Source organism: Halichoeres trimaculatus, unplaced genomic scaffold (genome assembly GCF_033239565.1).
Source record: "Halichoeres trimaculatus isolate MK-OKI-2021-1 unplaced genomic scaffold, fHalTri1.1 fHalTri1_scaffold_4, whole genome shotgun sequence".
In the NCBI taxonomy this organism is placed as follows: domain Eukaryota; kingdom Metazoa; phylum Chordata; class Actinopteri; order Labriformes; family Labridae; genus Halichoeres; species Halichoeres trimaculatus.
Window position 1 is genome coordinate 31,237,340 of NW_027437182.1, and position 27,835 is coordinate 31,265,174.

General features: G+C 40.2%; 2 protein-coding genes across 3 annotated transcripts in view; both read right to left on the minus strand.

The window, feature by feature from the left end:
* The window catches only part of rab6ba (RAB6B, member RAS oncogene family a), an 80,730-nt gene extending 62,007 nt beyond the window's left edge, over positions 1-18,723 (minus strand). For both annotated transcript variants that reach the window (XM_074668325.1, XM_074668326.1), the window contains exon 1: positions 18,399-18,723. In XM_074668325.1, the coding sequence (XP_074524426.1) occupies positions 18,399-18,714 (316 nt within the window). In that variant the 5' untranslated portion in view covers positions 18,715-18,723. The remainder of the gene's footprint in view (positions 1-18,398) is intronic.
* A 1,738-nt stretch (positions 18,724-20,461) lies between these two features.
* slco2a1 (solute carrier organic anion transporter family, member 2A1) overlaps positions 20,462-27,835 on the minus strand; it is a 35,914-nt gene continuing 28,540 nt past the window's right edge. Inside the window, exons 12-15 of the mRNA XM_074668039.1 lie at positions 25,311-25,474; positions 24,499-24,563; positions 21,496-21,616; positions 20,462-21,413 (exon numbers count right to left, since the gene is read on the minus strand). Coding sequence (XP_074524140.1) covers positions 21,293-21,413; positions 21,496-21,616; positions 24,499-24,563; positions 25,311-25,474 — 471 coding nt within the window. The 3' untranslated portion in view covers positions 20,462-21,292. The remainder of the gene's footprint in view (positions 21,414-21,495; positions 21,617-24,498; positions 24,564-25,310; positions 25,475-27,835) is intronic.

The following is a 27,835-nucleotide window of genomic DNA, read 5'->3' on the forward strand; positions in this document are numbered from 1 at the left end:
TGCTGGAGCTCTGTGTCAGTATTAAACACGACAGAAACCTTCTTCTCAACATGAAAACTTCTCGATAACACGTTACTGTTGTTACTCTTAGTGTCAGAGTTGGCTTTACACATGCTAGCCCAAGAACATGAGAGAACTGTGGCCGAAAAGAGTCCTTATCTCAGAATCAACAAAAACACACTAATTCATACACCTCTTTACCACCGTCTTCATAAAGATCTTCATGCTTTTTGGCAACAAAACCATTGTTTCGCTTCATTAATTTGGAAGAGTTATCTGTCTCTTAACTCTAAACTCAAACTGTTCTGGCTGATCCAAAGTTGAAACATTTTAAAACTCTGTTTTAAGTTCACCTTTCATTTGATGGTCTGTACATGTCCTTAGTCATAAACATTGTTTTTTTAAGACCCCTCTTTGGAGTGCGCACTGAATTTATCCACCAAAATATCTGTCTACTGAATATCTGTCCACTTGCTGATGTCTACCATCTACTCACTAATTTTACGAAAGCTTTAAACCATTTCCCGTTCTCCAAGGTGAGTTTTTCAGGTAAAAACTGTTGTTTTTAGTGGTGAACCTCCTTGCACAGTTTGATTAGCGATCTAATTTACAGTGCTTTCTTTGTTTTGGAATAACGACAAATGTTATTTCATCATGCTTTCTGAAAACAATGGTAGGTCAGTGTTTTCCTTGGGTTTACAGCCTTGTCATGTAGCCATCATCTACGTGGTAGAGGGGCACATTGGGGCAGAACTTCACCGTGCACGAAAGAGCGCAAAGAGAAATGTGAACACGATGATGCACAAATGGCATCCTGTCATGTAAATAAGATAAATAAACTAAGGCTGTTTAGTCTGTTAAAAAAAATAAAAACATTTTATAAACCTGCTTAATGAGAGCTGTAACTCTAAATTACTTCTGCTGTGATCTGGCGCGATATGGAAAATAAAATTAACTCGACTTCCAGAGGTGTAGACCTGCTGCTCATGTTGTTTCTGAGTCAAATTTTGTGATGGTATTGAAAATTTGTGAATAACAAATCTTTGAAACTTGTTTTGAGACTTGCACTCCCTTTAAGGTTTATATTTGTGGTCAAATATCTGAATCGTTGGATGGATTGCCAAAAAACAGATCTTACATGAGCCTGTTTGTTATGACTTCAAAGACTCCCAGAATTTTCAAATTTGCTCCAAGTCAAAAATGTATCCTTGAAACAAATTTGGTTAATGACCAAATTCTTGCAAAAAATAATGGCACAGTCATTAGCACAATCTGTGCTTCTTTTTATGCGTGTGCTGCTGACGCAAGCATTTAGCTCAAAGCACTGCTGTGCCAAACTCAACCCTCACAGAGCTGCTATGATTACTGTCGTCCTCCTAAACCTCTGACAAATAATGACTGGTCTAAAGATCCAGTTACTTTATTCTAATCACTCCCTCTTGTCCTCTGATATGACAGTAAACTCATCACACTGACTGTTTGAAATCAGACATGAAATAAAAGTATTAAATGGGCCTCACAGAGAGTGATTGTGACGGCATTAAGAACCTGTGCAGCCGTCTTTGTTTTAATATGTCCGTCATGGACAGCACCTGCAGGGAAACTACAAAAATGAACTCTTGCCAGGACACGTCCATTTACCAATACCTCTGAATAATGGATGAACATGCTTTCAAAGTCGACAAAGGCTGAGTCTCCCGTGCACACATAAAGCACTCAGGAAGCCATTTCAGCTCTTATGCAGACTAATGAGGCATTCGACGTTGCTAAAAGCAATAGCAACACACACAAATGCACATACAAACAAACACAGGGTAAGGTGACACATCCAGCCAGGTGTGACTCCGGCCCTGAAATGGGTCTGTGTGAATCTTGCGGTGTTTGTGATTGCCTGGGGAAAAGAGATAGAAGTCATACATCTTCAGTTAGAGGCCAGAGGGCTTGAGACACAACAACTGGACGTTTTAATGTTTAAATCTGATTTCATACTGGCAGGGCAGAGGGCAGCTGGGGGCTGGAGGAATGGAAACGGCATCCTTAAGAGGAAAGATTTTCACTCCTACAGATAGACATTTTTTTATGACTTCAAAAGTTATCAGATAAACTCATTTCTTCTTGGTGTGGAACACGGCAGATTAAATCATAATCCCATTTTATACTTGGCTCAAAATATTTCAAGTGTTTTTAACAGAGGAAATGAAAAAAACATGGTGAGGAAAACAAAACAGACTCTATTATGGAAATTAAAGAGCAGAGAGTAGAGAGTCTCTGCTCTAAGGCTATCAAACACTTTAATCAAAGAGTCAAAGGGTAGACAAACTGCTTCACGCTAAAAACAGCCTCGTTGATGCTCTCCAGATGAATTTTGTAAGCTCAATATTACCCCAGCTTCTTTTCTGTCTAAATGTATAGACATCAGGGCTGCACTATGATGGCCAAAATGATAATCACGGTTATTAATCATGATTATTCATGGGGGAAAACATCTGTATTTTCATTGCACTATTTTAAAACAAAAAATATGTGAAGTGCAAAATGAAACTTTAGATAAAAATAAATGACAGAAAATCAAGAAATGAATTTAACCAAGAATTTAAAATTTACCAAGAGCTAACTGAATAAATATGCTATTACAGAGTGCAGTCACGGACTGTGACTCAGTGGAAACAATTACAGCGTATACAGAAAAGGTAATAAAATCAGGCTTAGGCTTGGGAACAAACACCAGCCTGTCAACATTTTCTGGCTTAGCAAGCTCTGACAATGGATGCTGATACGTTTCAAGGCGCTCGCTCCTCACCATGATGCTCTTCATCTCCGATTGCTGCTGTACTTTTCTCTCTCGTCATGACTCACTCTCATTTGTCCACCGAGTGTGGCTTGAGGCTGCCGCTGCAGGGTACACATGCAGCTTGCTTGTTATTTAGGAAGCTTAATGGAGCCTTAATCATATGTTCGTCCCCTGGTGGTTTATTGACTTGTTAAGAAAGCGCTAGGTTAGATATACAACAGAACCCACATTTTAAAGACGATAAGGCAAATTTAACCACAGTGGCTAAAATCGTGATCATGATTAAAATTCAATTAAATGTGCAGCACTTATAGACATTGTCTTTCTTAAATTCTTCATTTGACAAGCAAGACCTTAAAGATGCTATGAGGAGGAACTGTTTTATTTGCCCTCCCTCACCACCTTGTGGCCCGGAGTCTTCGCACACTGTCTTAAAGTACTTTTCATGAGGCGTGTGTTTGTTTTGGAATTAAATGGAGATCGGACCGAAACAAATTTTCTTAGTTCAAGACAACTTTTTACTGGATACAGCGCACCAAGGTAAGGTATTTATCAGTACTGTTATGTAACGCTATGGTTTGAAAGGTGACATCAAGCAAATGTTGTAGCAGCCGGCTATATGTTAGCGCTATCGGCAGCCCGGTGCTCCGATGTATCATTAGGCTAACATGGCAAGAAGTAAACACCGTCAGTTTTTATGTAGTTAAGTAGCCATTGATATTTAGCTCAGCTGGCAGCCTGGCGATCCAAGATGTGCCCGTAATGTGTAACGTCAGTAAATCCTGGTTATGTCCTGCCAGTCATCTACCAAGCAGAGCTAACATAACCTCACTCTTCATCTTATTGACAGACTCTCAGGTTTGAACAGACCAAAGCAGAATAACTGCTGACTGTGGGTTGGAAACAACATTAGCACAAACAGTTCAGCTCCTGTGTCATAGAGTGATACAGCCAGAGCTAAAGGCTAACTAGCCTTTAGTTTGTGCTCTATTACTCTCCTGTTTAGCTTTCTTCTGCTCTTCTGTCCTTTTTCTGTCTGACAGTTAGGCTCCTGTGTCCACCATCACTATAAAATTAATCACAGAAATCATTTTCAGCAGAGAAAAACACTGATCTCTATGTTTTATCTCTCCTCACTACCAAACTTCATCAGCTGGCGTGGTGTTGTAATAGAGACTCAGACCTAGTAGATCAATCCAGTCCTGGACGACCCGAACTGGAAGCTAAGAAGTTAAAAAACCATGTAACCAACAATATTGGCGCTAATAATATCATTTTGAGGTGTGGATTACCATCAGGCATATATCAAGAAGGGAGACTTTTTAAAGGTCACTTTTAAACTCCTCACAGCCCCTTCAAAAAAATGACATTGACGAGACTTAAAGAACCAAAATATATGCTGAACACATCCAAGTAAAATCATTTCAATGTCCAATGTGCAAATAAAAACTGCTGTTGTCAAACTTTTTTCTTGTGTCAAAATCCTTGCTCTGACAAGTATCAACAGACCTGATGAGCAGATTCTCCAGTTATGGTGTATCTGGTGCCTTTTAGGGTCACATATGAGAGAAACGGGTTCTCATTGAATTACAGCTACTCCTGTTTCATATTTTTTAGGTGGCAAATACTGTTGTTAAACTAATTAAAACCTTTGACAGTAATAATTTACAGCTCCCGTCTATTGTAAATCATCTGAAATTTAATTACCCAGGTGTCCTTGAGGTGCAATTTCCGTGTCTGTTAATGGATTAGTGAGGGGTAGGGCGTGAACATGTTGAGCTAATATTGACTGAAGTGCTGCTAACAATGCAGTGATTCAGTTTTTTAATCTGGTACAGTCATGGTAATGTAATTACATGCTTTTGACCCTCTGAGCCTATAATTCACTTATCACTATACTCTTTCTAATTGACAGCTTGTTTAGACCAGTATGGACGGATCCAGTTCATGGTGAGAAGCAGTCGATGTGCTGCACAGTAAGGTCAGTCAATCCTCCTGCAAGCGTTTTCAGCACACTGCTGTTTACATTCTGACAAACTGCCAAAGCTAAGACACTTAAATTCCATGTGTGGGCAACCTAGTGATTCACAGAAATTAAAAAGATTATCTTGAATTAATTATCTTTTAAGTTGATGTGAAAGCTCAGAAACATAACCCATAACACAACATTACGACCTGTAAGTCTTATTGGTGTAAAGGAGCTCAGAAACATGAGAGTCCCAAAGGAGTCTTCATGAACACTGTCTGGATTTTGGAAACAAACCAAGACTGTAAATATTTTTCCTCTGAGTGTGCTGAAAGTAGAAGGTCAGGATGACTTGGCCTCATCTTTTGCTCTAAAGCTCCAGGAGGGGCTGCGAGCAAAGCTCTTTTCAATATTGAGTCATCTGCGGCGTGCTTTCTTAAATCATTCAGTCTCATATTTTTTTGTGAAAAACTCTGAACAAACATGCAGACATCCTTCAAGCCCACACAACAATTAAAACACAAATTCATGACAAATGGATAAGAAATGCAAACTATTCATTTATATTATGTAATTAAAAATAGAGCAAATAGTTTTAAAAATGATTAAATAATGATGGAGGGTAATATTTTTCTGTACTTGTTTGACTGAGAACTTTCAATTATTCAGACTTTATTTGTCGAACAAAGTCATAAACAATGCAATATTTTTGGAATGCATTTTAAGTTTTAATACAAAAGAAAAAGTAATAAAAGCCGCAATAAGAATGTTAATTTCAGCTTATTCATATAAACCTGCATGATCAGGTTTATGATACTTATCTCACAAAAGACCAGGCTTACTGACATGCTGGGACCTTGAGCTTTACATGAGCTATGAGTCCTGATTCTCAAACATTCAAATACTAATTAAATAATCAACAATCAAATAGATCTTGTGACTATCATCTCATCTTGGAAATGATATTTTTCCATTCTGTTTCCATTTTTTAGGGTATCTGAAACTGTTTATCTTTGTCATTAAATAACAAAAGATAGGGATGCACAATATCATCGGCACAATATCGGTATCGGCTGATAAAAGCTTAAAAACACGTTTATCGGTATCGGCAGATATGAAAATTTCTGCCGATATGCACAGCCGATAAGGTGCTATTCAGTTAGGATTATTATTATTTTCCATCTGAAAAATAAGCTCCTTAAATAAAATGTAGCACTTCATTTATTTGCACTGCAGAGCTCTGTGTCTGTCACCAGGTTGTTACAGTAGCTCTAAAATAATCAAATGCAACTTGGTTATGTTTAAAAATGCATTGTACATTTAAAGTTCATGTGATCTAAAGAAATTATTTTTCTGTATTTCAATACTGAATGTCTTAAGTTTGAAAAAATAATACATTTCTTATTTATGGTAAAATCAAATGTTTTTTGTCTTGTTTTATGTGTGTTTCTTAAACAAATAAGACTGTCACGATAAGATTAACATAGAAATTCCAGTACAGGATAGACTTAGCTTTCTTTACAGTGAAAAAAACAAACATACTTGTGATTATTGGTATCGGCATCGGCCAAAAGGGGTTTCGATATATCAGCATATCGGATATCGGCAAAAATCCAATATCGTGCCTAAAACATGTCAAAAAACATGAGAAAGCATCAGAGCCAGCAGCTGGTAAAGAAGATGAGGCACTGATTCAGAACTGGAGAAAAAACCCACAAGGATTCCTGCAGCACCAATGAATTCTGGGAGAAACTTTGACAAAAATATAAACAAAAAATTAGGTTAAATTAGGTTAAGTCCAAACTTTGCTCTATAAAACATACATTCATACATCATATCCATTCCTTTATCATGACCTTCACTCTCATAATGAGGCTGCAACATTTTTTTTTCCAGTTTTAGACAGATCTCTACATCAGTATGTCTGCACAGGGGCAGAAAACTCTCATCTGCAAATAATAAGCAGTAACTATCAAAAAGTATTTTTGCATGAAATGTCCTTACGTTATTCATACTACAGAAGAGGAGTTGTCTATTCTGTAATTTAACAAGACGTTCCCTCCTCTTCAGGACAGCATCTGCCACTTCTAACCCTCACTAACCAACTAGCCAAATTCTGGCACCATTTACATCTTGGCAAAGCTCTGTAAGGTCCAAGTGCATGTGTAAAACAGGCGAACACCTTTAATTTAAAAAATTAAAATATGAAATACAGTTTTGTCAATTCTTACATGTCATTATACAGTCCTGGCATGAACAAAATGTGCAGGCTGAACCTCAAAGAAAGACGTGAACCATGACAGCTATAAACTGCAAACAATGGTACAATGGAGTAGAAATGGGGGAAAATCTACTTCTTACATTTCTGCAGAACTGTCAAGATGGGCTCCTGCAGTAAAGAAAAGCTGACTCAAGGCTGATCCTGTTTACCTTTAGATCTTTGTTCCACAGTGGAAACAAAACAAGCATTGTAGCCATTGTGTTTAGGATCAAGGCTCGCCTTTGCTCCAAGGCTGAACTATCCCTCGGTACCAGGGGTGTGTGTGTGCATGCGTGTGTGAGGGACAAATCCACACAGCCGACAACCTCTAAAGAATTATTCGGGCAGAAAAGGAGACAAAACGATTAAACAGAGTCTAAAGACGCCTCCCAGACTACAGATGGAAGCTGACAGGATATGGCGTAAAATACTGAGCATCATATGTTTTTAAATAGAGACATCCGTGAATATATCACGAGTAGTTGTCGACTACGGCAGCACAACAGCATCTGTGCCACCTGTTTGTCTGCATGTCCTGTTGTAGTGATTCATTTCTCTCTCGCAGAGTTAGATAAAACATCCCTACAATGTTTAACTGGAGTGATGAATGTTGGGCTCCCCTTCGCTCCATAAATCTGCTCAGGATGTTCTGCACGCTGCTCACACCGCCACCTCGATGAGACGACACATTCAAAAGTCACATCCACTGTCCAGCAGTGCCAATTAAAATCATGATTTAAAATCATTTTCAAAAAACAACAGAGCTGTTTGATAAATGAAAGCCGCTGAACATTGCTCCATTAGAAGGCTGCACGCAGGCTCGGGCAGCCCCATAATGAGGGCTGATGTGGGGGAGCTGTGGAAAGGGTAAACACTGATGGAGACCTGCTGAACTCAGTGAAGTGTCACATCCCACGCTGGGTAAATGACAGCTTCCCTCCACAGCAGGGATTTTATTCATGGAGCTGTTCTGTTTGAGCAACTGGGATTATGCTTAAATGGTGTCCTCCGTCTTCCTCCTTCCAAAGATCTCACATTAAGCACAAGTCCAATCCATTTCTGAGACATGCAATTTAGAGAGAAAGGCCTGTGAACAGTCTCTCCTGCTGAATGATGGGAGGCACTTTAAAAGTTCCTGAATCTGTTCCTGAAGTTTTTCCTCACATTTATTCAAAGAAAACACCCAGAGAGGCTCTTTGTGAAACTGTGGCATCAGATATTGTTTCCAAAAATCTTTCCACTCGCATACAGACGGGTGGAAATGAATCAGACATTTTCTCGACTTCACTGCCTGAGCAGCAGACTGATTTGCAATCCTGTTTTATTCCGGTCAGAGTGTATAAGTGAGCCTGCGCTTTCCCATGGGCCTTTGGGCACACGCCCACTCAGCTGTGCAGCATATGTATGTATAGAGCTCACAGCGCACTGTTTGGTATTCCTGGGCTGCAGAGAAGCTCCTGCGGGACCGAGATCTTCTTAATAAGTCAGAAAATGTTCCACTTTTGTTGAAAATAAAACAAACATGTCATTAATGTTATTTTTTGACCCCTAAATTTCTGTAAGCATCTTGAAGGTTATGCAGCCAACACACTGTGAATGTATCACAGAATAAGCATGCTGATGAATGCTCAATGATTGTCTTGCGTGCTAAAATAATAAGATAGGAAGAATCTTGCACTGGAAGCAGAAAACAACAACAGCAGTCAACACAAAGAGTAAAAAAAAAGAGGGAAAACCAGATCAACTAGTCTTATATAAAAAGACAAACCAATCTTTCTCAAACAGTAGAGAAGAACACACATGCTCTGAGATGTGCGTTCTTGCTCTCACAGCCATGGACTGAGGGTCTAGCTTGGCGTGTTACTGGGGTTGGTGCCTTTGATCAATTACACCCATTAATGGGCAGCTGAGCCGATCAATAGCAGATCAAAGCTGTCAGGGAGTTGTTTCCCCCAATCCATCAGAGAAGAAGAACACTTGCCGGGAAGAAGCGCTGGGATGCGAAATGAAAGAGACGACCGGTTATCTCAAGATACGCTCGATAACCGAATGATGCTGCTCGGGGAATGTAGACTGAACTCCCAGGGATTTCAATCTTTGAGTGAATATCGACAGTCTGTCTTCAAAAAGCTCATTCAAAGAAAATCTTACGATCTGAAGCTTGAGTAACTTTATTTACTCCACAGCTTGCTGAATGTGCCACCCATCAGGATTCAGTTTCAGTGGGGTGTGAGAATGCTGTTACACCTTGGTCCATCAGAAGAGCAGCAAAGGTATAATTAAGGCCAACCCAAGAGGAAGCATAGACGCCCATTGGTTTTAAGAAGTAAAATGAAACAGCTAGAAGTTTTAAGATAAAGCCCTTTAAATAAATTACACAACCCTAAATGGTCTTCAAATCTCCACCAATGGAAGTCTCAAATATCAAGATACTTGGCTCAGATGGGCATGGGTTTTCAGGAGTGCAGGCTTCAACAGACACTGATAAAGAAGCTGTTTTCCTGTCACTTAAGATACAACAGTGTCATCTGAGTTCAGAACAAATTTAAGCGTGATTGCATTTCTGTAAGACTTAAGTCTGGAGAAAAGAAAAGACTGAATAATACATGGATGGAGTCTTAGCAGCAACACTCACTGGTTTCTGAAGAGGGGTGTTGCAGCCAAATGACAGCAGCACTGCATTGGAAATGTTACCTTAAAAGCCCTGTGATGACTTTATACGTGATACTGAAATAGTCTCATTTTCATATATTTGCCTGTTCAAGGTCTGTCATAGCCAGGATTCATTATCCTTACATGTTATGGACACGTCTCAGAGCACCAAGCTGTGAGTGACACAAAACACTCTGCTCACTTTCTGGACACTAAAGTAAAAACTGAGTTTTCAGAGTTTGATTTTGATCATGTTTCAGACATTAGTGCCACTTAACTGCAAATAAATACATTACTTAATCGCTTTGAATCCTGGGAAGTCAGTGTTAAAACGATGATCTGCTCTCTGCTTTAAGAATAAATACAGGCATTGGTAATATTCACGTCCTGACAAAAGTGGGTGAAGGTGCTTGTGGGAAACGGTGTCTTTACTCTGGAAAAATACTGATTCCAGATAGTCTTCACAGTGTCTTAAAACTAACATCCAATCAGCAAAGAGCTGGAGCTGAAGCAACCTTAAGCCTCCTGGAAACCAGTTCAAGCACATCCATCTGCCCATCGAAGTTCCCACACCCTTTGACTTTGGACATTTGGGTATGGCTCCTACCTTTAGCGTGACGTCATTCAGTGCATGGTTTATAAAAGTCATCCCTCATAGGTTGCATAGTCTGGGACCCAATGACGTTTCCTCTTCATTTATCTCTTGGAGGCAGCCTCGAGTGGATGATTCAGGAAATGCAGTTTTGTTTTGTTTCATTTTTTGTTGATCTAGTACTTCTGCATTTTTTAACACTAGCATTTTTTAGCACTTCACAATCTCGATGACAGTTAATCTGTGGTTGCACCACTGATTTAGGGCGGCAATCCCTGTGCAAGATACCCCATGTATGGGAAGCCTCCAAACTAAAAGCCGTCAACCAATCCAATCCCTCCAGTCTCATTTAAGCAACAACACCTATTTGGTAATGTAAGGGCTCTGCATATTTACATAAAGTTTGATGTTATCTTCTGTTTTGTTTGTCACAAACTGTGTGAAATCTGTGAACCACAGACCAGGAAGTCTACGAAGTGAACCCATTTCCTGCAGCATGCATATTTTTGTAACACTTTCTGCTCAGTCACAGGTCCCAAAAACAAATACAGCATCAACAACAACCCAGAGCTCACGTTCAAGACCTATGACCCGCACCAGTCTGCTGTAACCTCCAAGCTTTCCCAACACAACTCTGCTCCACTCCACAAGCATCTCTGTGTCACTGCTGCTTTTTCTTCCACAACTGAGATTTATCTTTGACTAACTGTCAGGATGAAGTTGTCTCAGTGTTTTTAATCATTTCAAAACTGAGCAGCATTGGTAATAAGCCTGATCTTAGGTGCGGTGTCATATTGCTCAATTCCACCAACTGCTAATACAGTATTGCACTTATGAGGTTGATTCTGATTATTAAGGTCAATTCACCACAAATCACCTCATCAGTATCTAGGCGCCGCCTTGTTGGCTATGGCTGCCTGTTGCAGCAGCTCTGTCTTCTTTGTCCGTTTTTTAAGATTTTTTCATAACCTTTGTATTTGGAGTGAATCATTACTTTGTATGGCTCATTTGTCATGAATGCCAAACTTTTTGTGTCTTCAGTGATATTTTTACTACTTTTGCACCTGTGTTTGTCTGGAGATCCAACATGTAACCATGGCTGCATTGTTCACATTTGAAATCAGCTGTGAGCAGCCTGTAGCATATCAATGCTAACTGGTGCAAGGCCTGATGTTTCCCCACAAGGTGAGGAGAAGAAGGTGAGGACGACGCGCTGGTTCTCAGATGTGAGCTAAGAAGTGACATTGACCTGTCCTTCCATCCATCGTTATAAGGAATTTAAGATCTATCTCCAATAAGATGGACGAGCTAGCTGTGCTAACCCAGCAACAGAGGGAATACCTGAAGGCAGGGCAGCATCATGCTATTCACAGACATGGCTAACAGAGCTAACACCAGACACCAATACAACATCGGAAGAACTTCACCTGCTGTGAGCAGACAGGATCCAGGAGACAGAGACTGAACAGACTGCTGAAGAAGCTCAGTCCTGGACCCTGTGGAGGTGGAGACTGGCTGAACTGGACAATGATGGACAAGCTGTCAGCATTTTCTTATGGACCGTTTTGCACTTTCTATAAACTTTCTTACTTTTGGTTTCTTGATTGCTGCTGACTCCTCCTGAATCTCCCCTAGGGAATAAATAAAATATTTTCTATTCTGTTCTATCAAGCATGCGCTACTGCAGCAGTTACAACGCCCAACTTTGATCTGCATCAACATGATTAATAAAGATAACTAATCTGACTGTTTCCTTTTGTCATTTTCTGTGTTGACACAAGAACCAGTAAGTCAGACCAAATAAAAACCAACCAACGTGAGAATCACAGCATCGCTCTCAACACATTTGTTTCCAAACTCCTCTGATTCACACCAGCAAGACTCTCTCATTGTTGAAGAATTGTTCAGTTGTAGTGAGGAAACGTGTGCACATATTCAAGACTCTGTAGGTTGTTTCTACAAATCAGTTTCAAATTATACTTACCATGTTTTACTGTATTTAATGAAATGAGGCCCCCCACTGACCCCCATTAACAATCTCCCCCTCAAGGCTTCTGTTTAGTTTATTTAAACATTAAAACTAATTCAGGGACTCAAAACAGAAGCACACAGCCAAGTGTGTGGCACAGCGAGCAGCACAGAAGACATTTAGAGCTGCAGGTAACATTAGTGGAATAATTTTCCCATAGTGTCCCATATGAGAAGCTGGAACCCCCGGGACAGACATTCAGGTGCAGTGGCACCTCGCATCACAAGAGATTTAGAGCCAGTAAAAGAAGTCATCAGGATTACATTAAAAAGGATAGACAAGGCTGCCTGCAAGCAGAATGCCTCCATATACAATTTCCAGAGCACATACACATTTAACTCTGCATGAACAAGCGAGGAGTAAGACGATATCAGTTTTAATCAGCGTGTAACATTTATTTTAAAAACTAGAACAACCTTTAATCTAAATTGGGTTATGGGGTTTTTGGATCAAGGCCTGAGTTATGTTTTTGGACAAAATGTATGTTTGTATTCTCATTGGATGCTTTCTAGAAAAGAAGGTGATTTTTTTTTCGGTCCTCATGTGCAGTATCTTTATCTACATCTGTGGTTTCAGAGCCTCAGTGAGGCTCGGTCTGCTGCTCCCTGCCCAGGCAGGCCAAAGCTCAGAGTTTCATTTGCTCAGAAAGCTGCTCCCTGTAGACACAAACAGTGATTGATGCATTAGACAACCAACTAAAGCTGACTTTGAGGCTTATTGGTTGGGTGATTCAGCAGTATTTTGGAGCCAGCTCTACTTTGTGTGATGGTAATCTCGGTTGCACAGTGAAAGATAGAAGGTGGCGTTATTTCAGCGGGCGAAATCTCATGGCAGCCATGCGGATGCGTCTACCAAATGTATTTCCATCTGCTTGTCTGAGGTGAGCTGAAGCATGCGTCAGGGGATTACCTCCAAACAATTAGCTTTTACAAAGTACCACACAGTGCTGCTCTTTTGAAATCAGCCCATGGCCAAAAGTCTATGACCCAATAAATGCACAGCAGTAATGAGGAGTGTTCAAACAATGACCTGGTTGATTGCTCTAAGGCGAGAACTTGCAAAATGCTGTTTCTACTCGGAGCGTGGGCATACTGACTTGGAAACAGCTGATTGGCCTCCTTTAAATCCTTTAGCTTTGTCAAGGAAGTCTTTAGCCAGCTTCCTTTGTACTGGCTGTGTAAAAAAACACCCAAAGAAGTATGCAGGAGGACAGACTTCCTGACAGCTCATTTAGCATTCTGCCTGCTTCCACCCACTTAATCCAGAGCCCCCACCTCTCTGACGTTAGCTTATTCTTTTATGAAAAACAGAACAGCATGCCATCTTTCCCTTTATAGACACATTTTCAGCCACTTCACACCACACCGGAATAATCAACGCAGAAAGAACAAGCCGTCCATTTCAACGCAGTGTCTCTCCTCATGGCCCTCTTCCTGACACACTTGAGTCCGGTCGTGTTCTTTAATAAATGATGGTGGCAGAGCTGACGGGATTCACGCCCGCCTGGGCACCAGCTGCAATTATAGCCGACATGTCAGGGAGACACAGCTCCACCGCAGGAGACGACCCAATCAAACACGAGGCTGGCTGGAGCGGCCTGACACTGTCTGGATGAGCACTGGATGACGAATAAAGTCCCCTTAGTCCCACTGGTATCAGGTTTACACTCCACTCCTCCAGACTGGCTGGGACCCCTCAGTGAAGACCTGCAGGGTCTCTCAGAGTTCAAAGACCCACAGCATTTTTTTAAGACGAGACAGAATGATGCCAAAATAGCATCTTGGGACTTTTCACTTGCAGTGTTCAACAAAAAAACATCATCTCAGTACATTGATCATTCAGTTCTCTGAACCTACCTTTACTCATCATGTAGGGAATTAATTCTCAGGTATATGTGCTGAATTTGGGCAAACACAGAGCTCAGAGCTGTCTTCTTTTTTCAGTGCCACACCAGGCTTGTTGTGCATCATCCTATGATGGCATTTTCTGCTCATGGCCTCTGCTTTGTCTCTTGACCCATCCCTTCTCTGAAATCTAAATATTTCCATGCTGCTGGTTTATCCCTCAAGATGGGATTAAACAGAGCTTGGCTGACACGTCAGATGGCTGAAACATCATGTTTTATATCTTAAAGATGATGCTATTGATCAATATGTTTTGAATTGTGAATCATTTTGTTGACAAAGGTACATTTTTCACTGAGAAGTCTTTTACAGCTTGCATTACCTAACGACTTCTGTGAATTTGTTAGAACAGAAAAGGTTGCCTGTGATCTTAATCCTTTGCAAAATCTTTCATGTCTCCAAACTAGAATAAAATAAAATCCAGCACAAACAACACACGTGAGATTTGTCCTAGGAGATTTGGCATCTCATCTTTCAGGGACATGTTCAGTTTTTGAAAAGCTTTTTGTGCTTCTCTGCTTTTTCCAGCATCTCTTCGGGTTGAGAATTTGAGGACTGGTTGGCACTTATGAATGAAAGCTTTGACAGCGTTTTGGGTGCAGATTCAGGTGCCTCATCTCACTTGTGAGCATTGAGATGGATTCTCAGAAAGAGCAAGCTCAAATCCATCAAAAAAGCCAAACTGCAGAAATGTAGAGATGAATAACTCGTATGGCAGCATGCAGCAAGGAATATGATCCACTTTGTCACGATCTCGAGGTTTCATTGAGTCAAAGGTTTTTCTCTCTAATAAAACCCCACAGCAGTTCCCATCATTACCATGCAGGGTGATGTCAGCAGTAATTACGGGAAATGCTGAATCTGTGATCTTGTTTTGCCTACTATTAGAGCTTTACACCATTGCCATCATGTAGTATCACTGCAGAAGGACACACACACACACACACACACACACACACAGAAGCACTTTATCACATCCTGAACAATGACTGATGAAGAAATCTTTGAAGACCAGATTGATGTGATTAAAAAGTGCAAACTATTAAAAAAGATGCTGCATCATCACAAGGTTTGATTAATGATTAATAAATCGCCCACAATGCTAATAATGACACATGATTAGTAGTGTCTGTTAAGGTGGTAAAACAATTACATCATCATTGTCACAGAATTACTAGTTTGTAAAACCAAATGTTGCAATTTTTGTTGTTTGCAGCCCAAAATATGGGTCATTATAAGTGTCCATTGACATTATGTCATGATGCTCTACTACCCCAATGTAAAAATTCACAGACTGCAAATGGCATTACAAAGCCACTACTCACAGGTATGTGGATGTTCACTTGTCCAAAAAGCTGGAGATTGGTGGTACATGCTCTGCTAAAGTTTGCCACTATCAGCAAACCAATTCCACATTGTTTACCCTCAGACTCTGTGATTCGTCTCCGGCTGTGTCGAACAAATTGTGCTCAGTCTCAACTGTTTCCTGAGTGTTTTTTAACTTTGGACTTGGCTGCTGAAATTCAATTTTCCAAAAGGTAAAAGATGACCAAGTCTAAGAGAGAGGAGAAATAAAGAGGATGAAGCAAACCTGAAATGATACATGGCCTTTTCTAACCTGTGGACCTAAAACCTAGAGCTGCGCCCCCATCACTACCGGCTGCTTGTTTGGGATCAAAATGAAACTAAAGCCAGGTGAATTTTGTATTTGACGGGTGAATCAATGAGACTTACAGGAGGCCTCAATAACATTTTACAGAGCACACATTCAAAAAAAGCTCAGAAACTACATCATTTATTATCCTGTAGGAGATATCCTCAGTCTGAGCTTTTTGACTCTGAAACCTATAAATACTTTTTCAGTAGCTACCCTATCTTTCACTGTATCGTATCTTTAATAATGAAACTGAAACATTCATCTACCTCAGAGGTTTACTGAACACAATGCACTCCATGGTATTAGGTTTGTGCGGCCAAATCTCCTCTGGCTTGTTGCTTGGCATTTAATATTACAAAACCACTCAAGAGTTAAGCCATCTAACAGGCCCCTGTTTGTGTAGAAAATATAACTTTATTATTTTAGTTAGTTTTTTTTTTTGTTCAAACTAAAAGCTCTGTTAAAATAAGGATGAGAAAGGTTGTAGGTTTCAAACCTGCATATTATCTTCTACATTGACTTAGTGTTGGTGTCAAGTTTTGACCACTCCTCTGACATAACAGTTTTTATCTCTCTTTTTATATGATTATTTTATAATAATATATTTTTCAAAACTATCAACTGTTAATTAGACGGACACTCTCAGTTGATTCTGAAAAAATTTAGCGTTGCATGTGCAGTAAGGACCTGCGATTGACTGGCAACCAGTCCAGGGTGTACCCCGCCTCTCGCCGAATGACAGCTGGGATAGGCTCCAGCCACCCACGACCCTGAACAGGATAAGTGGTATAGAAAATGGATGGATGGATGGATGTGCAGTAAGGATGGTTAAAGCAATGTAAGGTATCTAATTTAAAGCTTTTGATGGTTTGTGTCAGTTTTGGCGCCTCCTGTGGACAAAGCTGCTCCTGCGATGGTTTTGTCCTATATAAGACAAAGTGGTATTTATTTTAATTCCAATATAAAAACAGCTCTATCCTACCGAATAAAACATATCACTCATTGTGGTATTTGCTTTAGAAAAGGCTGTTTCTTCAACATGATGTCAGTCATCTGGTAGCTGTTACAGGCACTCAAAGTTACAGTATAAAAGTTTTTACTGTACTTCTAGGTGCCTTTTTTTGTTTTGTTTCATACAGATGCATCGTGTTTAATTTAGAACTGCTTTCCAACCCATCAAAAACTTCTCACAGCTGCTTTAAAATATTTCAAATGCTGAAAAATGTCTAAAATTACTGAAATACACCTTAAATAATGTAGTCCTTGATCATTATGAAAATCTTAGTGTGAAAAATATATGAAAATATTTTTTGTCTCCCCAACAGATCAAAAGCTTCAAATAATCAATTTCACATGTAAGAAAACATTAATATCAATAAATTACTGATTTTACAAGGCTGAAAGCAGAGAGTGGTTCCCATCTTTTGCCTTAATGATGATCAATAAATTGCTGCCTATTGACTAGCCATTTATGTACTAATCAATGAATGTTTTTTCCAGCATTAGTCCAAACCATGAGCACTGCAGGGAATCCTCTCCTGACAGTTTGCATTCTCAAGATTCCTCTGTCAAGTAAAGGTATCTCTGTTAGCTGAAAATCCACAGAGCCAGTGTTGTTTTACAGGATTTATGTATATCATACTGCTGTAAACGGACCAACCTACAATAAAATGCATGACCCCCACTACACCGGATGATCAATAGGACCCACTGAAGGGCTGAACCATGACTAATGGTGTTAATCTGGCTGCTCAAGACCTTTGAATTAGACCATAACAGACCTGCCCTGTTCACAAGCCTTAAAAACCCTACAGATCCGAATCGTGTCTGAGCCAGCTCAGTGTAATATCACGGAAAACTGTTTCGTTGCCTCATCTAAAGAAAGCTTTTGGATGTCTGAGGGTGTGTGGGTGAGCAGAGCTTAGGATGAAGGAGGCTCAGGGGGGAACAGATTAATCGAAGATGAGTCTCAGCTTGGAATAATGATTAACAGGAACAATCATGCAAAAACACAAACTTTGGTGAGCCTCAGCATGCAAACTGGAAGAACTCCAGGGCAGGGACTGCAGCCACACAAGTTATCTCATCGCTACCGACAGCCTGGTCTGGGTGTGTCTCAACACAGGAATATTTACCAACTTGTACCATTCACAGCATCAACCAGGGGCTGCACACCGGCTCCATACAAACAGTACTGTTACAGCTGAAATCTTGAATACGAAAGGATTTAAGCACCATTAGAAGCTCTGTAATTATACTATTTAACTTGAGGACTGCGGGCTACAATTTAAACAGTGTGGCCCATTGTGTGAAGCTTCCCAGGCTGGTAATTTAATTAAAATGATACCCTCAACTCTCTAAATCCACTCACACAAACTAAACCCACATTAAACCACTTGAGACGCTTTCTTCTTCTACGCTTTAAATGTCTGCACTCAAACAGATCGGTTAACCGTTGATGAAGTTGCTAACATGCGAGCAGGTGCAGCGGGTTCACTCGGCACACGACCAAAAATAACTTCTCGGAAGCATCAAAACATAACTCACCACTTTGCTCCCCCAGAAAGACGAGTTTGAATTTTCTTAAAGGGTTTCCAAAGTCACTGCCCACGGACATTTTGAGGAGGAGGAGGAGGAAAAGGGGAAACTCTGGACTCCGGAGGACAGCCTGAGTGTACTTGTGAGATCCCACTCGAGTTCGCTGTTGGTCGGTGGAGATGCTGGGTGGAAAGGAGGGGATGTTGCTTTCACTCTCTCTCTCTCTCTCTCTCTCTCTTCGTGATGGAAACACGCCGCAGCTGCACCGCTCCGTGACGCTTCGGGTGTCTCTTTTTTTCCTCCTCAGCCCGAGGCTTCTGCGCATGCGCGGCCTCTCCTCGCTCTCCGGTGAACTGACAGCCCTGATATAAAATGACGTCATGTGAGCAGGGAGAGGCGGATGTGATAAAGGTCCTGTTGGCTTTAGGTTCATCTGTTACTGAACCTCCTCTTCTGTTAGTCCACCGTGTTTTAGAAAGAAACATGCTACACTGTCGATCACTTCCAACACCATGTGACCTCTGTTTAACTATGTGTCTTAAAATAAAGTTTTATTTCTTTGAGTATATGTCCGGTATAACTCTGCCAAGTAAATTTTCTCAAAAGATTTTTTTGTGACTTGCTTTACCTTCAACAAGAAAACTTGCAAGAGATGTGTAATAAAAACATTAGCCCAATCAGGTTAGTATATCCAGGGGTGTCTCTGGAGGGTGGCAATGGGTGACTCCTTCCCCTTGAACTCTGAAGCTGAATCTCAGAGTCTTTTTTAAATTTGCGATTTCACACTATCCCTATCCACTACCCCTCTGTTCACACATTCGCACAGAGGGTCTTTCATATTAAGTCCATCCCAAACCAATTAATAGGGAGTAGTAGTGGGCTATAAAACCCTCCAAGAGCGAGTCTGCACTGATGCTGACATGCATTGCTAATTGTGTTGGGTGGTAGTCGTCAGTCACTGTTAAACTAAGATAGCCTCTTAATGACTGTCCTACAGAGGTTTACACCTTAAAATATACATGGTAGTGAGTATCAAAAAAGACCTACCCTGCATTAGTCCAGAAAACAGTTGGTTTGTTTATTTTATTGTAAAGTGTTGACAAATTGAGAATGCTACTGTGAAACCATGGCAACACAATCCCTGTTTCCGCCTGCTTAATTTATATCCTACACCTTAATAAGGGGGAGTTCACTCAGCTGTGAGTGTGACTTCTGGCAGAGTGCACGTCATCATATGGGGAAGGGTTTAGGGTTGGTTGGTTGAGGCTTTAATCCCCCCACTAACAGCTACAGGGCGCCAGACCTGTCAGTCAGGTGAGCTGCACCTCTGGATGGGCAAACTTGTGATATATTGTCTAAACCGCTGAGTTACAACAAAACATGTGTAAATGTGTTTTTTAATGTCATAAAAGTCTGCTTTTTTTGGCTTGGTGAGTATATGGTTTCTGATATTTCCACAGCCAACCTCATGCAGATCCTCAATGAACTGTGGCTTTAGCACTTCAGCATAGACATCATTTTTTCTAGTCTAGATGTTGCCACTTAGTTTCACAACACATTTCTATGAACTCTAGGTAATTACCTTGTGCCAAGTCTGCAAATGCGCCCACTTTCAGAAAGGGCTCAAAAGGCTGGGCAAGATCCCTTGTGCACTTTGCAATTAGATAAATGACTAAGCCTTGGCTTTGCAGGGATGCCCCTCAAAGTCAGTCAACATATGAGTGTGGACATTGAGATTGGGCCTGATAGACCAAACCAAAATCCGAAAGCAGGATCTACTTATTGCCTTTTCAGAGGCCAGGCTGGGGTACAAATCAACGATTTGTGCTATGTTGGCAGCTAATAGTTGTTTTCTCTACATCTCAATAGTCCATATTTCATTCAAACTGTTAAAGAAAAAGAAAATGCCACGGTCCAGCTTTGTTGAAATTCCTATTAGCGTTGAACACACTGAATCCCTACTTTCTCATGTTTACCATGTGTGAATTTATTTGGCCAGCCCTCGATGAAGCAGTGTGTAAGAACAACAAAGCAGTTGGTGTCTAACGCTAACCTTTGACATCTTGGCTCTGCAACATGGAGCATGACACAAAATAATTGAAGAGAAGGGAGGAGTGGTTTTGCATACCTGCCTTTGCAATGCACCCCCACCATTACATCACCACAGGAGCAAATTCACATGGCCTTGTAAAATATTTTTGTCTTGTATGGGAGCAGCAGAAACAAAGCAGAGACTTCATAACTTCCATTTTCTCAGTTGCTTAGCCGGAGGGGGACTGAAAGACATATGTATAGGCAAGAAAAAAAGTATTTTTTTATTTATATAGAAGCTTTAAAATTCATTGGCTATACAAAAAGATTAAGAGTTACACGTGATCATATGTAAAAGACTACATTTATCAAAGCTGTCTCCTTGTACGAGACAAAAACCTATAAAAAATAAACTTAAATATTAAGCTATACAGTTCATTAGTTACAGAATATGTTCCCATTGGAAATAGAAACCTGGTTAGATCCCTACCTTATAGGAAAAAGCTATACACAAAGATATTTATCTGTTTGTTTGCTCATCCATTAGACTCATGTCATCATGTCAGACCACTGAACAGAGCTGTCAGCTGCCTCCTCTTGATAAGTGGATCATAGAATGAGAATGATTCCAATAATACTCTTTAAATCATTAAAACATATGTGACAGTTCTTTTTCTTAAATATTCTTCTCAAATCCAAACAGTGAAGCACCAGGTAGGGAATTTTGCCTCCCAATGAAGAGGCTGATATCAGACTGTCCTCGCTCTGGCTTTCTCCCAATGCTACAGCTTTACACCTCACACTGTCCTCCAAAATGTTGAACACAGCTGTGAAGCCTTAAGAAACTTGGATCCAGATAGACACTCAGCAGATCACAGCAGTCCCTCAGGCCTCTTCTCCAGACTGTACTCCTGAGTCCGCTGCACTTTCCAGCCAAGCATAACCAGCAGGACGATCCCCATGACCTTATAACCCACCTGTAGGCCCAGGTACCTGCAGGGAGCAGACACACACAGATAAGTGAACTGCGTGGGAGAGGGTGATGTGCTCACTGAGAGATAAGAATTTTTCTGACCTGTTCCTCAAGATGTTGTTGTCAAAGTAACCACAGCTGAACTTCTTGCCACACACATGCCTCCACCAAACACAGGATGTGTCGATGGCCATCCCGAAGAGAGCCGGGGCAGGAAGCCAGGCTAAGAGGGAGAAGATGGGAGAAGGTTCAGTGTAACATCAACGAAAATAAATCTACAGTTAAACAGAAATAACACTAATGACTTTAACTTTAGTTCATGGACGCTGATGAAGTCAGCAAGAAAAAGGTTTCAAACCTTGAGCAATATTTAAGTTCAAATTCAAGTTAAATAAAAATATAAGCCAGACACTAAGTTAAACACTAAGTAACAATGCTGGGTGTTCAAACTAAATGTGTGCAGATTTTCAAACCTCTACATATTCATATTCATATTAGAAACCCCTGAATCTGACTGTAAACTGATAAAAGCGCTCTGCTCTAAAAATAGCACCAGACCTTCACAAGATCTTCATGGGACTTGTTTAAATGATGAGGTCATCACATAAAGATCTTTTAACTGATTCATGACATATTCAATGGGTGGGCCTCAAACACCAAGGTTGACCTATAGCTCTGCCCTCAACAGGTCTCTAGAGGGCTAGCCAATAGCAAGGAAGGGGGTTTCTGGAGCTGGGAGACTTAAAGAGACAGCAGCTAAAACAAAGCGTTTCAGATGGGGGCTGGAATAAGGGTTTTCTGAAACACCTGTGTGAGAACAATCAAGATTTTTATGAGCTGTAAATTATGTAAACACTCTATAGGGCTACCAGAAACAGTTTAAAGCCTATATGAAAAAGCACAACACCCAGTCTTTAAGGAATATGTGACACAATCCTCTTTTTTATGACTTTTTAGACTTTTTATTAATTTATCCACAGGGGTGAATAATGAAGCTATTTTGAAAAGAAACACAGCAGTAAACTAGAGCAGAAGCCTGGCCATGAGTTAGCGCTATTAAGTAAAAACACAAAAGTGTTATGATTGACTAGTGCCCAATATGAAACCCACTTGAAAAAAGACAAACTGTCCCTTTAAAGCAGGGGTTCTCAAACTTTTTTAGACCACAGACCCCCCCACCTCAGGTGTGACGTTCTTCCAAGGACCCTTTCATTATCATAACATTGATAAGCAAATTATAAATACTATGTAGTAATGAACTATGCAGTACTTTGAAAGGATAGAATTGGGCTACTTTTATACTTTCGATGAATTCATTTTTGAAAATGCTGGCTTCACTGTGTTTTTTGTTTTGAGTTTTTTTTCTATCATTGAGCACTGTGGAGTGATAGACGTCTCACCATTATTGATCAAAAAAACAAACAGATTTTACTGGTGCAAGAGATATGCTTTTTCAATGATACAGCACACTTAAACAATCATTCTGAAATTACTCCACGGACCCCTGAGCTATGTTTATGGATCCCTGGGGGTCCTGAGACCCCGTTTTGAGAGTCACTGCTTTAAAGCATGTGTTCCACAAACAGAGGCCGTAGTCCTCACAGTGGTTGAAGGTTTGACGCTGATACAACTTTCATGTGTTTTCTTCACTCCCCAATCGGTTAAAGTGACATATGTAAAAAGTTATATTGGTAACTTTAATCCTTTCTTTGTGGGTTTTAGGGCTTCGACCGGTGCTTCAAAGAAAGAATTTTAATGTTTTATTTAGTGCTGGGCAAGTTAACGCGTTAATTTCGCGTTTACCCGTCAATCTATTAACGCCGTTAAATATTTTATCGCACATTAGTGCATGTTGCTCACATGCTTTTATTCTGTAAATGTCTGTCGCTGACCGGAAGTGAAATTGGCGGAGAAACACGATGAGTAACCAAAATAAGCATGGAGAAGAGGGGCATTTCGGCTATATTTTTTCATCCATTGCCAGTGTTATCATAAAGTCAGCTCGTCTACCGTCTTCAGGCTAGGCCTTCGAGTTTGACAGTTGTCCTTACCCGTTAGAGCCTGAGTACACGGGCGAGGAGCTCCATGAAAGAAGGATGAAGAGGGAGAGAGACGAAGAGCTGGCTCGAGAACAACTAACAGGAGCACGTCCACGACTCAATGCGAACTGGTGGTGCGCTTGTGGACCGTGTTTGCCTATGGCAACAGAAGAGGAGTGTGTTTGTGATAACGATGGATAGCGATGGATGAAAAAATATAGCCGAAATGAGCGATTTTGCAGAGATTATGTCCCGCGCTGAGGCTCCCTTGCTGTGGCCCCCGCTAAGTGCGGCTAAAATCAGCTGGATCTAAATAACTTCTGAAGGACTCCGAGCTGCACGATGTTTGTCTGAGGGAGTATATGAGCATGCACACACCTATAAATAAGGTCCAGGTGTCAAAAAAACGGAGTTGCCTTTTAAAGGCGCTCGCCGCTTAGTGTATCAGTTCGCGCGCACGGCGTGCCAGATATAAACAAACACAGGTAGTCTGCCAGGACGAAGAGACACGATGGGAACTAGAGCCTTATGTAGCGGTGTTTTTGTGTGAAAGCAACACTCTGAAAATTCTCTAAATAAAGAGTGAATGCAGACCGATATCAGAGTTTTTCGGTGGGAGTTTGTTTATTTGTGTTTTTGGTCAAGTAAAATATGGCCCCGGGTGTTGGGTGCGAGCGCTCTGGGCTTCTGCTGCACAAAAACACTGCTGTAGGGGTAATTTCTGCCCTAAACCTTGTGATAGGACCCAACTTGTTCCATCCCGGAGTATCACTTTAATGCCCTGACAGTGGCAATAAGCTTTAATTTTGTATTTACATTTTGTAAATTTGATTTGCACGAAATATGTGATTTAACTATTACTGTATAACAAGTACTGATTTAGTGTTTGCATGACAGATGTTATGGCACTTTCACAATGCGATTAATTATGATTAATCAGGGAAATCATGCGATTAATTACGATTAAAAGTTTTAATCGTTGCCCAGCCCTAGTTTTATTATTATAATGATCAGTTAATATGAATATAGAACTAAACAAAATCAAAGCATCTTTGTCCTGACTTACCTAATACTCTCATGAGGAGGAACTGAATTCCTATAGCAAACGATTTTTCTTCAGAGGAAACAGATCTGAAACAAAGAAAAACAAGAGAGGGTCAAAACCAGCTCAATATTGGTGTATTGTGTTGACACATTACTTATCAATGGTGGTGGTTAATCATTTTTGTTTTCTCCCATCTAAAAAAACAATCCTGTAAGTGAAAGCCGTGATTTAAAGGAGACTACTAAATAAGTCAGTTTGAGCATCTTTATGAAACATAAAACAAAATGAACTCAAACAATCCCCCTCACTGAGCGGTGTTTGCTTTCCATTCATTCTCCGTTGTCTTACAGTACATTAAGAGCCCGCTGCACTCATTTATTAACTGCTGTCTTTGATTTTTTATGGAGCCTTGCAGAGACTGTTAAAAACGAGAGCAGCTCAGCGTTTGACTGCTGCAGTGTCTGGGAGGGAAACGGCAATAAAAGACTGTGAGAGGAAGAATTAAAGCCTGAACATGGCAGACGTTCACACTGGACGAGGAAAACAGGGGGAAGATGTGTAGAGTTAATGTGTGTGTCAGAGCTACATGGTCAGATTGGGATATATTTGAGACATGTTTGGCAAAAAAAAGCATATAATTAGTTCAGCATTTTTATGTAACGTGTTTTTCTTTTTGGGTAAATCAGTTGAACTTTAAGGCTCTAGAAACAAAGAGTCAACCTAATGAAGGAAATCTTTCATTCAAAAGGTCACTAAAAGTTTGAACCCATTTTAAAAATTTCACATGAATAAAAAAACACATATTTTTGTTGTGATGTGTTGTTTTTCCTCACCTGAGCACCATCATGTACATTGGGTTGTGAGTGAGACAGGCGATGAGTGAAGCCAGAGAGATGACGAGTATGACGGGTAGAAGTAAGTGTGGACAGCTGTTTGGACAGGAGGCTGGACGGGCGAAGCTCTGACTCCCAGATATACACCTGCAGTTGGTGTAGAGCTACAAAGAGAGAAGAGAACAGGAAATACTGATGATATAAACAGCATGGAAACATTTTTACAGGAACATTTGTATTTTTCAAATTCTGCACTAGTTTACATTCTTGGTAAACGATGAGTCAAAGTTATTAAATAGTGCAGAAAAGTAAAAAAAAAAAAAAAAAGGGGCCTAAAAACTGTTTTTAGGCCAAAATAGTCTTGAAAACATTGTGTAAACAATCCTGATAAAATCCAGATACTGATCCTGCCATCAAAACATCCTGACATATTTTCTCCATATTACCCCCTAATGGAGAACATATTCCTTGGTCAGAAGCAGAGTTTGCTGATGTTTACACAGCATGTAACACTGCAGAAAACTGACCACTGATCATCTGGGATCAAGAGACACGTGAGGGACAGGTGATATTTGATTTCATCAGTCTGTGATGATGGAACAAGGAGGTTTGACCACACTGAGAGAATATTGCCAGGATCTGGATTGTACTTTTATATCTGTCAGAAATTGTGGTGACCTTGTCTTGTATTGTTTTGCAAAGCAATCTGACCATTTATCGTGGAGTTATATACACATACAGTGAAAACAGCCCTATCTCACAATGATAAAGAATCCTTTGAAAAAATCCTGGATCCAGGTGGTGATCCAGATCACCTCCAAAATGTATTCACTTCTTCCTTATCCTATTTTGAGCAATTCCTGAAAATTACATGGAGATCCATGTGTTAGTTTTTGAGTTATGTTGTTCACAGACAGACAAACAAATTAACAGACAGATGGACAAACTCCCCCAAAAACACAACCTCCATGGCGGAGGCAATTAAAAAAAAGGAGCCCATTACTGACTGACCTTATTGCTGTAACCTCTTTGTGAGCCTAAAGCAAATAAGACTGTAATGATGGAGTTATTTTGTTTTTATTATTTCCTTAAACTTTCACAATGGCCTCAGTGTTGGGTACAGTGATAGCTACAAGCTGACTAAAACGTCTGCATTAACATTTGCCACAGCTAACTTCTCCATAAGTGATATATTTAGCTGTTCAAAAAAGGAGGAATGATAAAATTTATAATTGAAGAAGGGATGTAAGGGATGTAATAAACATTTGACATTTTTTGTAAAAAATAATCAAATGTTCATGTGAATGTTATCTCATTTTTGATATTTTTTTTCCCATTGTATTTATCAGTTGTCACATAACAAAACCATCAGGTGGTGTTTGGGCATCAGGAAGCTGTTTGCTTTCCCCCTTAGAATACCAAAAAAGACTATATGAACTATATCTTTTAGTCCCCTTTTTAAACCCTGTTATCCAACTTACCATTTACAAATTATAATTCTTTGGAAGATTTTATTTCAGGGTTTTTTTCAATCTATTTGCATGGCACAACTTTGTCATACCTGTTCCAACTTTTTTTCTTTTGAAAATAATTTGCTTGCATCAAATATAAAACAACTTTAGGTTTCAACATTTAATTTTTTGCAATACTGGCTTTAAGTTATTTGCAAACCATCTAAATTGTTTTTTACCATCATTATAAGCAGAGTTCCACTCTTATGGATTCAGGGTTATAATAATAATAGTAGTAATACATTCTATTTACGAAACACTTTTCTAGACACACACAGTAGCAAAACATGAATGAAAAGAAGAAGAACAGAAAAACAAAGTGCATTCAAAGACAGTCAGACATTGAAGGCGTTTTTAAAAGGTGGGTTTTGGTTAGTGTTTTGAAAGTGGGAGGTTGGGACAGTTATGGATGTGTAGTGGTAAAGCATTTCAGAGAGTGGGGGCAGTGACAGAAAGCTCTGTCCCCCCAGGTTATAATCTGTTTATCTGCCTGAATACTGGTTAATCCAAACAAAATGCAGAAAACAGTTAGAAAACTATTATTATGATCCTTTTAAGACAGCTGATTAAATGAGTCCACAGTTCAGACATACATTAATCCTCAGATTGCACCTTTAAGCTAGCTGTTTCTAGCAGTGTCTGTGTTGGGCTTTAGTGTTGCACAGTGGGTTTAGAGCTGAGTCAAACTGACTAATACTCTATTAGCAGAAACACAATCCTCCCACTGGAGATTATTCACCAGCTGTGACGTTTAGATACTGAGGATTTGTCCCCCTTCAAACGCCTCCTATATGCCCGGTGAGTAATCCACATTGATCAGACATTGATTGTGAGCCGCTGGTGTCCTGTTAGCAGTCTGAGCAGTCTCTCTGTTTGCTCCTGGTGGATGAGGCATGTTTTATAAGGCAGATCTGGGACTTTAAACACCACTGCTGATGCATTACGTACGATCACTTTCTAAACCAGGAGGCTGATTCATCAGGAAGTCTGAGGACTGGGAGTGAAACAAGACGC